Source organism: Tiliqua scincoides, chromosome 1 (assembly GCF_035046505.1).
Source record: "Tiliqua scincoides isolate rTilSci1 chromosome 1, rTilSci1.hap2, whole genome shotgun sequence".
NCBI classification, from domain to species: domain Eukaryota; kingdom Metazoa; phylum Chordata; class Lepidosauria; order Squamata; family Scincidae; genus Tiliqua; species Tiliqua scincoides.
Genome location: NC_089821.1, coordinates 161329856 through 161343445, shown reverse-complemented (window position 1 = coordinate 161343445; position 13590 = coordinate 161329856). Strand labels below are relative to the sequence as shown.

The window sequence follows — 13590 nt, the reverse complement described above, 5'->3', positions numbered from 1 at the left end:
CTGTACCCTACATGGTGTTAGTCAGGACTCAGTGTTTAAATGGGGGCTAGTATCTACCCCACAGTGTGATTGCAGGTTCTCCCGCCAAACCATATACCACATTGTGTCTGGCTGCAAACTGAGGGCGTATACTGGCCCATGGTCTGACTTTTTCAATGAAGGCAACTCTGTCCTTGAATGGCTGGATGGACTGGACTTTGACATTTGATCTAGTCTAATTAATATACAAGTCCAAGTATTATATGCCGTACGCTAAATAAATAAAGTGCTTGGGATGCCGCAGCAGTCATTTTCGGTGCTGCGGCAGCCCCGCGCTCCGGGCAGCATAGGATTGGGCTGTTAATTGTTTCATAGTACGTTAGTATGTATTACTTTGGATGATCTGCTAAATTCCATATTCAGTGAGATTCCCAAATATATTTTTTTGAAAGCTAGCAAAATGAGTACGTAAGATCGCAGAGTAACATTTGAGAGTTCCTACTGAGAGCCAAATTGCAAAATATTTATTTTTAAGGCCCTAAATGAGAGTATGATCATCCTGACTGACAATATACCGAGTTCAGATAATGGCTGAAATTTTCTGCAGTTATTTCTGGAAGATAGGGCAGATCTTGTATCACCACTGATTGTAGCTTTGTGTGATCTAAGAGTCTTGAGAAAGAAGTTCTTGCGGAACTGTCTTTCAGACCTCTCATCATTGTCTCAGTATAGCATATGTAGCTGAAAGCAGCTACATTTTCAGTGAAAACAGAAACTTTTGATGGTGTGCTGATCCTGTCTGAATTTTCAGTTGCTCCTTTTTGCCACAGAGTGGAAAAATGAAACTTGCTTATGCGTCTTTTGCAATCTAAGCAGGTCAATCTATTTGCTTTGGATTACCCTGTCAAGAGTAATGAGACAAGGAGAAAACTGATGTAATTAATTCTTGAGACAGCTGAGCAGAAACAACACAAGACACAGCATTTTGTAACAATTTTTCTTCCATTAGGATTCTCAGCTCCGTCAAAGTACAACTTACAGTTTACATCAGCCTCAGGGAAATAAAGAGCACGGCACGGAAAGGGATGGCAGCCTCTATAAGAAAAGTGATGGGTATGTATAATAAGTATCATTTATTATTTTTAAATAGAAAATAACTTGGAATCTTTTGAAGTGAATGCAGTTCACTTCATAATTTTGTCTGTTTTTTTCATTCTCATTAAAAAACAGAATCAGAAAAGTATGGCAGAAGAGGAAGTGCACGGTTAAAAATGGTTTCCTTACAATTTCCCATGGTACAGTAAGTATTTGTTTATAGTATTCTATGCACACAGCTTGTTGCTAATACACAAACCAAATTAGACTGCAGTTATATTTATAGTTCTGAAATTGGCTATATTCATTTACATAGGCTAACTTTTAAAGACAACTTGACAAATTGCTATGAGAATTAAATAATCTTGACATAAAAATATGCCCACTCATTTGTTGCTATGCTTTTGTGATGGCTAATGAAAACAACCCAATGCCTTACTATGCTGTTCAAAATAATGAGATCTTGTCCTGTGCAGAGGTTCTATGAGCCAGAGTATAAGGAACAGGTAATATTTTGTAGAAGACTTTTTAGACTGCAGAGTAGGACCAGACTTCTCCAAGCTGAAAGAAAATGTAAGACTTTTAAATTCCTTTGGAAATCAGTATTGGTTTTTAAAACTGGAGTAGGTAGGCTTTGCTTTAAAAATATAGTGGTTTTTTTTGTTTCTTGCTGTAAGTACATCTAAGGTCTAATGTCAAACTAGAGTTACTTTTTCTGAGTTCACATGATGGTTGTGAATTTTATTAGAGTAGTTCTTTCTGACCTTTTTTGGAACTATTATCTTGAAGACAGGAGTGGGAAGAATTTAGATTCCATGTACGTTGTTGATTAGTTGCCTCTTGACAGAACTGTAGTAGATATGACTTCTTTGTTAGTTATAATTCTCACTTTGTGCTGACTTTTTCTGTCCTAATGATTCTTAATTGTGAGAAAAAGATGTCTCAAAATACAGTGTCCATGAAACTGACTTGTAAGTAGGTTAGTTTACAAGGAAACTAGTGGCATTGCCTGTGTTTTCCTAGCTGCTTACTCTTGATTGATGCTCTTCAGACTACCTTTTAATGTGCAAAAATGAAGATGATTGTGGTACAAGTAAATAGTGACTATCAATAAGAACAGGAGAACAGTTCATGCGTAATGTCAGCCTATTTTATTTTTTGTCTTCTACCGTATACTCCCTTGGAACATCCAGCTCTCTCATTGCTAACTGGCTTTCATTGTTCAGCTGTTATTTTTTCATGATTCAAGTAGGACTTCTGACCAGATGCTGAAAAACTGCACATGAAAATCAGCATGGGGTACATCAAGACTTGAACATGCACCTCCCAAAAGTTTATTAAGCATAATCGCAGCTGATTTTTTTACCCTGAATTCCTTGCTGCTTTCCATTTCAGATTAGGCATGTATTTTTTTTTTTACTGAAACAGGCTTGAGTGGCTGTTTATGGGTTAAAGCAGCCATTTTCAACCTTTTTCAGCTCACAGCACACTGTCAAGGCACTAGAATTGTCAAGGTGCACTCCCAGTTTTTTACTTATTAAATTACTACATTACAATTAATTTTTAATTAATATAATTAATACAATTAAATCATTACACGACAAAGGGCACAATCCTAACCAGGTCTACACAGAAGTAAGTCCTATTTTGTTCAATGGGGCTTACTCTCAGGAAAGTGTGGTTAGGATTGCAGCCAAAGACTAGGGGGCAATGCGCCTGTGGGACTTACTTCTGAGTAGACATGCCTAGGATTGGGCTTTTGGTTGCACTCTTTTTTCTCAAATACAGGAGCAGACAATTGGCACTTCTCTCTCCTCCTCTCCCCCACCCCACAGGCACATTCCCCCCTTCTCTCATAATTGCAGTTAGCACCACTCCTACTGTCCCCCCCCTCACTGGTCCACACTTTCCAAAGGTCCAGAATCACTTGCCTCACATTGCCTGTTCCTGTATTTCCGAAAAAAGTGTGACCCAAAGCCCAATCCTAGGCATGTCTACTCAGAAGTAAGTCCCATTATAGTCAATGGGGCTTACTCCCAGGAAAGTGTGGATAGGATTGTGGCCCAATACCCCTTCTCTAAAAGGCAAAGGCAAGGCAGGAGGGTCCCTTTGGGGAGCTGCAGACAACTGTGGCAAGGAAAAGGGCTTTTGTGGCTGCTGGCCTCAGCAGACTCGCTGGCTTCCTACCTGCTTGCCTGTCCCCGGCTCCTTCGTTCTCACTTACTCTGCCCAGACCTCCTCCAGGCTCCTCTGGCTGCCCAATCAGCACAACAAGGGACTTCATACCCAATCCTAGGTGTGTCTACTCAGAAGTAAGCCCCATAATAGTCAACAGGGCTTACTTCCAGGTAAATGAGGTTTGGGTTGCAGCCTTCCTCTTGCTGAGCAGCAGGAGATGCAAAGCAGCCATGGCTGTTCCTTTTTCCACTGCTGCATGAAGGTCAAAGCAGCCACTTCTCCCGCCCAAGGCTGCTGCCTACATCCTCTGGCCCTGCAGCACACCTGAGGGCATACACTAGTGTGCCGCGGCACAGCAGTTGAAAACTGCTGGGTTAAAGCTTTAACACACATATCTCACCCTTCATTTGCTCTGCAACATGGAGCTACTTCAACTGCTTCCTTCAGCATCTTGGTGTGGTGATTCATAATTGCAGACAATAATAACTTTCCTTTTTTCTGCATTCTGGACAGTTTCTGGTTTTGTGTTTTGTTTTTGCACTGGCCTTGTTGGGGTAGTTGTAGCGATTATTTTAAAAACAAAGGTGCCAGATGGTATTTTCTGTGACCTGTGAATATTGCTATTAACCCATTTCTGCCCAGCCCACAGGTGTACACATTCGATCCCTGTTGTGTATATGCAACGTTGGGCAGAAATGGCTTAATCTCAGGTGTATTAGGTGTGGCTGTGGCTCCTGAGTAGTGGGTGAAATAAACACATGCTAAGAAACACTCTTTTTTTAATTAGGGATACCAAATACAAAGAGAGACTGAATGCCTATACCTTTAATCATTGCACAAAAGAGGGAATTTTAGCAGGTAGTGCTTTTTAAACCCTTCCATGTTGAGCTGCACCTGCCAAAATTCCCTCTTCTATACATTGGTTAAAGGTATAGGCACTGTCCCCCTTTGTAGCTAGAAACCCTGTTTTTTTAATCAATCCCTTAAATCTTCTGAAGTTGAACCCCAGGCTCTTGTTCTTAGCTCTTGAAGACATGCCTGGTGTGGTGCTGTTTTTTTCTAATTTTGTACAGTCAGTTCTTTGTGGGTTTTACTTTGCATTGTGCTTCTCGATTCGCATATCCTGTTTAGGGGAATTGGTCATTTTCTTCTTCCTGTGAACTTGTATTAGGTATATGACTGTGTCCACCTATGTTGAATTACTCTGGAGATACTCAAAATATTCCTAGAGATGTAGACTGCAAAATTTTTGACTTTCCTTTTCTCTTAAAAAACCTTGTTTGAATGAAATTACACAAATAAGCATGTATGCACCTTGAGCACACCTGCTTGCATTTTATATTATTTGCATATGTTTCCAGTAGTACAATTCTGTAAAAATATAAATGTAGACATAGACATTAAAACATAGTTTAGCGTGCTTTGTCAGCTGGCACAGAATGTTGGATTCTCACATTTGCCCTCTCTCATGTATGAGGAGAGTGAATGTTTTTATTTTCACTTTTGTAATTTCTTGTAATGTATGAATTCAGAGAACTAACTATAGCTAGAACAAACTGGGCTCTCATAATTTGATCCAGAGTTGATATTATGGCTTGTTCTAATAACGTATAGTTAAGCCACGGTTGTCCATGTTCCTATGGCAGCCATAACGTTTTACCACACACGCACCTATCAGTAGGAAACTAGCTATGTAGGCTGCACAATGATTGAGTAAAAATCAAGCTATATGATTTTTCCCATCTGTCATAATGAGGCTCCACAGTACTTGTGTACTTTATTAAATATGTTTCAAGTACATGTGTAAAAATATATGTTTCCTTAGGGTCATTCGATGTCAAGCGGTCTAGGGCTCCCAGCGCGACCATCACGGATTTTAATGAAATTTTGTGTGTAGAGTCCCACATGTCTCAAACAAACTTTGATAAAGTTTTAGGTTTGCTGGTGGAATACTTGTGGAGATATAGCCATTTGTTTGACCCCATACTGCGACCATGTTCAGTACGATTGTGAGATTTTGACAACTTTGAGACAATATCTCCCTTGCTATTTTTTCAAAACAAATGAAACGTAGCTACTTTATACAACTTTTTGCGCTCTGTTTAATGAAACTAATAACAATCTTTGTTGAACATGTCCAAAGTGGTTAAAATTGCAGCAAAGTTGGTCAAAAAAATCAGTGCTCCAAAAAAATCCAAAGTTTAATGTTGAATAACTCCAGCAATATTTAAGTAATAATTGTGAAATTTAGTGCATAATATCCCAATATAACCTTGTTTTCAAATATGTAATTTCAGCCTCCTAGCTTTTTCCATTAGTTTGCAAATTAAGTGGGCTCTCGACCTGAAAAATGACAGAATTGCATGTTGAAATATAGGCTGTTGCTATGGCAGTGTCTCTCAACTTTGTCCCTATTTTTCAGGCACTGTTTGCCTGCGTTAGAAAATCAAACCCATTTTTCTAGAAGGTACTTTTTTGTAAACGGTGATTGAAAATACCCTATTTTTGACCTTTTTACAAAAATCATCAACTTTACACTTAATTTGTAAACGAATTATCTTTTTGTAATTTGTAAACTGTTTTATCTTTTTAAACTTAATCATAATATATTGCATACTTCTGTATACTTATAAATTTTGATACCTTATATGTGGCTGGTCTTATGACCGTAATAAAGTTCTGTTCTATTCTATTCTATTCACAATTGTACTGAACATGGTCAAACAAATGGCTATATCTCCACAAGTGTTCTGCTGGCGAACCTAAAATTTTACCAAAGTTCTTTTGAGACATGTGGGACTCTACACACAAAATTACATTAAAATCTGTGATGGTCGTGCGGATCACTTTTCAAAAACTTAGACCACTTGACATGGAATGACCCCTTAATGATAGTAAAGAGATGTGAATAATAAAAAGTTATTTTAGAAGAAAGGTGTCGGTTCATGTAGTTTGACTTATTCAGTGAGTTCAGCAGGAGTGCATGTTGCATGTGTATGAAACAGTAGTAATCTGAGCTATACTTACCCGATTTACCAAACACATTTGGTAATCACATTGATACTTCCCCATAAGTATGCTTAGGACCAGTGTTCTAATGAGAGAACTTAAGAAAAGCACATGTTACTTCTCTACACACTGTGGTGATTGGCTAATCCTGTCATTGGGTTTATTGGGTGGGAAGACAAATTCTGACTGTTTCATTACTGACCTGAAGCAACAGTGGACAGTGATTTGGAAAGGAGGATGCTGGTGGAATGGTGCACTGGAAATTGTCGTGTTGACTGTTGGTTTCCCCCGAAAGACCCAAACCTTGTGTACCCTGACTGCACTACATAGTTGGCTCTTATCATATATACAGTACATGTTTGCAAACTTCTGGGTATAGGTTGTGTGAGGGAGGTAGCTTGTAGCATTCTCCCCCTTCTATTGTAACTATTTTTTTTTTAAGTCAGACAATTTCAGCATATTTTTGTCCTATCAATACCAAACACTGGTTATGTTGCAAAAATTAGCTCCAGCTTCTTGCCTTGGCTAGCCTATTATTGTTGCATGGCTTTGTCAAATGGCAAGAAAACTCTGAAGATACCTTGTTTCCAAGAAAAAGTGAATTTTTCACACTATGGAACCAAACAGGAACTTTCCATTCTCTGGAACAGAAAAAAATGGAAATAATGCTGCGTCAAAAGGTGCTTGCACAACATGCACCACCTTTTACTGTTGGCAATATTGTTTGGCATCATGTTTTGGCAATGTAATGTTCTGTTTTGTGATGTTGCATCAACTTAGCTGTTGGTCTCCTCAGTCCCAAGCAACTGGCGTGCTGTTGCAACAAAACTCTTGGGGTTGCAATCCTAATTAAAGGGTGTAAAAATTCTGTTCAGATACTGTTCCTATTTCTGCTTCATTGCCTTTACATGTTTTTTTTTTGTTGAGCTGCAGAATAAATGCTTATGCTCCTTGACCCTGTCATGCACAGAACCTGCATGTGACTGTTCTGACCACTGATGTACCTTGAATGCTTCCATGAAGAGATGTATCTTTAGGACAGAAGGAGGAGACAGTCCATCATAGGCTTATTTTTTATTAACGTTCTCTCATTCTGTTGTTATTAGGAGTTGAACAGTCTGTCAGGGTTGTATCCTAAGAACTGCATCTGGAATGTAACTTGCACATGTGAACCCTGTCCACACAGCAGTGTGACTATCATTTGGGGACATGGAGGGAAATGTGTCCGTGCAAACTTCTTTCATGCACAGCTGTTAGGATACAATCCTTTGACTTGCCTGTGGATGAAAAATACTACTAATATTGTGAATATGTAAAACTGCAAAAGGTGAAATGAGTTTTTTTCCTGACAGTGCATCTCTTGGAATGGCTTTGTCTTGTGTTTCTATGGTAAAAATGTACAGTATATGTAATTTTTAAATGTTTTGTCAGTGACTGCAATGATTTATTTGTCTCTAGCTCTGTGGATCTGCTATAACTAGTAGGAAAGCCAAATGTTTACCTGTAATATGTGGGTCTATTAGTTATGGAACTATCACAATTATTTCCTGTTCTGTTGAGGCCATTGTAAGAATCAAGAATACAAACTATTTTAATTTGGCCGAAGAACTAAAATAGATGCTATCTGGGTAGACGTGTCTCCATCAGTCAAATGTCGCAGCCAGAATATAGGCCCATAAGCAAATTATACTTCTTGCACAGTTCTTTTATAAAGTAAAGGTGGCACTACTCTGAGTTGTACTTCAGCTTACATCTGAATAGAATATTAGAACGACAGTATTTTTATCTATCCTTGACCTGCTTCTGTAGTCTCAGTACCTCTCTGAGGTAAATGTATACCATTACATTGTAAAATGGCAAGTGGCACTTGAACCCAGTCCTTACAATATAGGCTGGACGGCTTGCCCTGGACCTAATTGTTTCCTCTTCCTTTTGTTTATGACTCTTGCTCCCACATTGATCATTCCTGTGAGCACACCTTGGACTTAGTTGCAGGAGGATTCTCCCTTTCCAAAGCAATGGTAACAGAAAACGTCTTTGTTCTTTATGCACTCTGACTAAGGGATATTCCTTTTTGTTTTTTCTTTAATTAGGCAAACCGACCTCCTGCAAAGCTCAATCTGTTAACTTGCCAAGTGAAAACAAACCCAGAGGAGAAAAAATGTTTTGACCTCATATCACGTAGGTTTGTTGTTCAGTTCCTTAGGTACTTTCTATTAGTTAGTGCTGTAGACTTCCTATTGGTTTCAAAAAATGATAAATGGTGAGAATTCAAAATTAAACCGAATATAATTGGAATACATTACTATTACAGCTTGCTTTGTTTAAACAACTTTGCCTTTCATATGTTTCACATATCATTTTTGTATGTTTGTCAGCAGAGCTTCTTGTTTCTCTTGTCTCACTTTTTGTGCCTGTATCCACCATTGGATGCAACATAACCAATTAGTTATTTTCAGGGAAAATGTTCTGCTTTCTTTGCAGAATCCAATTTTGATATCAATTTGTTTAGGACCTACTTATGAGAGCTTATAAATAACTAAAATTTTGCCATCATGAGTGATCTTGAGCAGACTTTATTCTTTCTAATTAGAATTGATGTAGCATAAGAGATTAAAAACTGATTGTTGCAAAGCCCCATTGGCTGCTTCCAGAGCTGCTAAGATGTCAGGAATATTCATAACATGCTAACTATTGAGCTAAACTCATCAGTCCACACAGTCTTGGCCAACCTAGCCATGAAGCAGCCTGGTGTGGCTTTTATCAGGGCGATGGGAGGAGCAGTTGATTAAGGGTGCAGTCCTAACCCACTTTCCACACCAACATAGGGCAATGCAGCTCCGAGGTAAGGGAACAAGCATTCCCTTACTTTGTTGAGGCCTCCGTTAGTGCCACCCAACAGCAGGATGCATACGTCCCATTGGCACTGCTATGCTAGTACTGGAAAGTTGGTTAGGATTTGGTCCTTACGGAGTTTGCAGCTGCTTCCCTCCAGGTCTCCACAAACCCAAGTTGCATTGATCTACTCCTGATAGCTAAAAGTGAGCAAGATTTGGATGATCCCCTTCCCTCCCCATGCTCCATCTTCATGCATGGTTTAAAGTTTAGGAAATGTGTCACTTTAAAGACTGAATGAGGAAGGAGTGCCCCCTCCTCTCACTCTGTATTTAGCAGTGTTTAAACTTCGAAGGGATGCATTTTCTTTAAACTTTAATCCCTGTGCTAAGATAGAGTTTGGTGTGGAGGTTAGAAGCTGTTTTTTGGAAGGGGGTGTGTATGTTCCACCTCCCCCCCCCCATGAAACTGGCAGTGAACAGTGGACTTTTGGGCTCGCTCTGGGGGAGAAGGAAGAAAAAAATTTGCTGCAGTTTCAAATCTCTTCTCCCCACCTATTTGGTGCTTACTTGGCGCTTACAAAGCACCAAGTATGCTGGAAGAAAAGATCTGGAGCTGCAACCTCTTTTTCTCCCCTTCTTGCTCCAGCACTGAGGGAAGAAGAAGAGGGATAAAAAAAGATTGCTTTCAGGTCACCTCTCCCTATCTACTTGGTGCTTGCAAATAGGCAGGGACAGACAATTTGGAGCGTCCCATTTCCCTTTAGGTGCCAGGAGCTTGGCATGCAGTCTCCCTGCTCTTTCATTTGGTGTGAATGAAGTTGTACAGGCCAGGAGGCTGCATGCCACACTCCTGCTAAGTAAAGGGAAGGGAATATCAGTGCTCCTGCCCATTTGCCTTCCCCCATCCATGGAGGTGTGTGCATGACCATGTGCATGTGGATCAAGGCAGAGAATAGTAAGAAGGGTGAATATGCTGGTTTTCATATGTTGTTTTCAACTAACCTGTTGTATCTTTGGCGCCCATTCAGCTTCATATATTTGAATAAACAACATCTCTGCTGTATTTTTTAGAAAAAGGAATTAAGAATGAACCGTTCATGGCAAATTTCCTTTCTGATGGTCCACTAAGTTTTACTGATCTACATGCCTAATTAAGTTACTTAACTGCATACTTTTAAATGGAGCAGCACATGTGCATTTACTCGCTAGTAGGCAAACATGTATTGAGCCCAATGGAAAGTGTAACTGAGTCACACATGTATGTTTATTTACGGGTAGGCAACTGTCCCTTGGCTCTTATCAAAGGCCAGGTGAAGGGGAATGCAAGATCACCAGAATTGTCCCAATTCAAAGAATGTGGAGTTCAACAAATGCTCCAGAAGAAAGTTTCTCCCCACCCACCTTAGTAGGTGGTAAAAAATGTAAAAGTGATAAAAAAAGTGATAGTAAAAGTGATAAAAAATGACATTGAATGGCTGGTAAAGTGAAACTTTTTTTTAGGCTCTTAAGGCTAGGTGGATTCAAACAGAGCAGCAGTTCCCAGACTCTCTGGGAGTTTGGGAACCACTTTAAGTGCTTGCGGGGCAGGGGTGAAGGCAGTGATGTGATTGCCACAGCACTAACCCCTGTTTGTGATCACAAGCCCAGAAGTGGGTCATGATCACTATTTTTATCTGTTTGGAGGCTTGGGGAGCCCTTCAGAGGGGTCCATGAGCCCCCCCCCCCCGCACCATCTGAAGGCTAGCACTACAAGAGGTAAGTTTTTAAAAAACCCTTTTGTCCTTGGCAGTGATGTAATCGTGGTGTTCGCATGGCTGCTTTCACCATCATCCCGCCTCTTAAGGGGGCAGAGACAGAGTTTCCCTGGTTGGGACAACACAACACCATGGTTTGAAAACCTCTGTGACAAAGTATCATTTTTAAAAGTGGGTCCTGGTGCTAAAACGTTTGGGAACACTGATGTAGACACTATTTTTAAACCAAGCCATGAAAGTAAGGAGGCATTTGATTGTGAGAATGGAGCGGGGGGGGGGGGGGAGAAAGGAGAATGCAAGCACGTAACACATTGTCCATTCTGCCCTATTTTGAAGAAGTGGCTACTGAAGCAGGGTAGTATTTGGACCAGTTCTTATACAGCAACTTCTTCAAATAGTCATTTCTTTAAAGGATTTATACGTCTTCATTTTATGCAAGTTCAAATGAAAAAGATCTTGACCAGAATGTAGTTTCTTTCAAACTGAATGTCTTTGATGAATGTCTTTCATCAAAGTCAAAACTATTTTGAGAACTGGGGTCCATTTTCTTTCTCAGCCATGGATATGCCTGCCATCTACCTCCACTTTTCAAAATACCTTTGAAAAGGATGTTCTTTCCTCCCATTGTTTCTGGATGCTGGGTTTACCCTGGGGCAAGGGAACTTTCTCATCCATTATTTTGTTTCCTTTCTAAGCCTCTTCTCTGTGGCTTCCTGAGTTCTTGTCAATAACATAGTCTGATCTTTGCTGATGGCACAAGGCTTTTCTCCTTCTGCCTGGTTCGCATTTTGGATTTAGAACAAAATAACTACTTGATTAACGGTTATTTAGGACTTGATCAAGTCCTGGCCCTACTGGCCCTTGTTGTACTTCTCACTGCCTGTTCAATATTAGGGAGTTTTGGCCCTTTGGCAACAACAGCTCCATCTCCTCCTTTTATTTTTGGTTGTGAACTACTTTTCTAAACTTGTGATCTCCTAATGCATTCTGTCTTTACATATTTCTACAATTAGACATTCTTATGCTTGACTGATTTTACTGATGTGCCAAATATATATAACTTTATAACAGGGACTGGGATCCAAAAACTTTGCTGAATAAGTAGAAGGCAGTTCTGCTCACAAGGTGGGCACTGCTCTTCTCCTTGTGATATCCTAAAAGCGGCATGGAAGATTCTCCTGGCCCTGTGGAATCAGTGTTGCAGGAAATGGGAGAGAATCTGAGGGGAGCCCTCCATGCCCTGCATGAACTTGGATCTTTGTAGGCCATGTTTTTAGTTTATAAAGTGAACATTTGGGCAACCCAGTCCAATAGGGTCTTTGCGTTGGCAGAATGCATTTTCTGCTGGCACTGCCTGCTGAAAAGCATCTGTAAAGTACGCTCTGGCGGCATGTTGAATAGTACACTGCCTTATCACCAGTGGGAAGGCCAGAGCCTTCTTGCACATGTCGCTGGACTGCTGGCAAGCTGCTGGAGCAGGTAAGCCAGTAGGAGAAGTGGGAGGCGGTGGGGAAGAACAGAAGGGGGAGGGTGGAACTGGGAGGCAACAGTGGTGGGGGATGGGCAGATCATGCCCAGGAAGGGGTGGATTCTGCTGCGGCAGCTCCTGCCAATCCAGATCTCCTTCCTGGGGGCAATATGCCTGCACGGATCTACTCGGATTTGCCCCAGCTATCAAGGTGGTGCAGGTCTGAGTTGACCAATAGCAGCTGCTGCGGCTTACTCTGGGGCAAGGGAACAAATGTTCTCTTACCCCAAGGAGGCTTTCAGAGGCCAGCACTTCCCTGCGGGATTCAATGGTAGTTGCGCTGACACTGCTACATCGCTGCGTGGGGAGTCAGTTAGGATTGGGCTGTAAATGTAATTTACAAACATAACTTTAAATCCAACATAGGTCTCTAAATATTTTCACCATGAAGGCAACATTTAACAGGAAGTAATGTGTCCATCTGCTTGCCCACAAGCAAAATGATGGCTTAATTGTTACAAGAATGGTGCAGTTTACATACACAGTGCAGCTTCCACGCTGTTCAGGTAATGTAATCAGACCCCAATGTCCATGGCAGACATACTGGCTATAATCCAGGATGCTTCCCTTTGCATGCACCCAAGGTTCAGGAAAAGATATTTGGGCACACTCCACTAGTAGCAATTATTGACTTGAGCCAATAACCAACCGATGTGTCCCTCCTGTTCTGAAACCCTGTGGATGAGAATTGTATGCACATTTTACCCCTAACAGAAAACAAGTGGCCTGTGGTACATTAGAATCTTCTGCAGCTATAGAATAGATGAGCAACATGTGTGAATGCTCTCAAAGGCGTATTTTCCTATTTGAAACGTAAACTTTAAAGTGAATGAAGACCTGGGAAAAATTTTTTTAAATTCTTTCCCATTTTAAAATGCTGTGGGCATGTTGGGGTCTACTTGAGAATTCTTATCTCATTGACTTGCATTATTTAAGGCAAATATTTTCAAACAAAGTCTCTTGAAGGTGTTGCTTTCAAACAAAAAAACTCATTCTATGGAAATCAAGGGGAAAATGTTAGGTGTCATGGAAAAAAGAAAGCAGGCAATAGTGTTGGATCCAAGGAAGCAAAAGCTTTCAAAAGCTAGTGGCTGACAAGGATTATAGCACATCCCTAAAGGGAAGCTTGCCATAGTTTGAAGGGTTTGCATTCTACCTGCTGGGTCAGTCAAGTACCATAGGCAAAACTTGCTAGAGGTACAGCAGGGAG

General features: G+C 40.5%; 1 protein-coding gene across 4 annotated transcripts in view; it reads left to right on the top strand.

Annotated features, from left to right (window-relative positions):
• Positions 1–13590, top strand: part of ASAP2 (ArfGAP with SH3 domain, ankyrin repeat and PH domain 2) — a 133572-nt gene that overhangs the window by 75201 nt on the left and 44781 nt on the right. For all 4 annotated transcript variants that reach the window (XM_066612143.1, XM_066612135.1, XM_066612150.1 and 1 more), the window contains 3 exons: positions 989–1092; positions 1210–1279; positions 8355–8442. In XM_066612143.1, coding sequence (XP_066468240.1) covers positions 989–1092; positions 1210–1279; positions 8355–8442 — 262 coding nt within the window. The remainder of the gene's footprint in view (positions 1–988; positions 1093–1209; positions 1280–8354; positions 8443–13590) is intronic.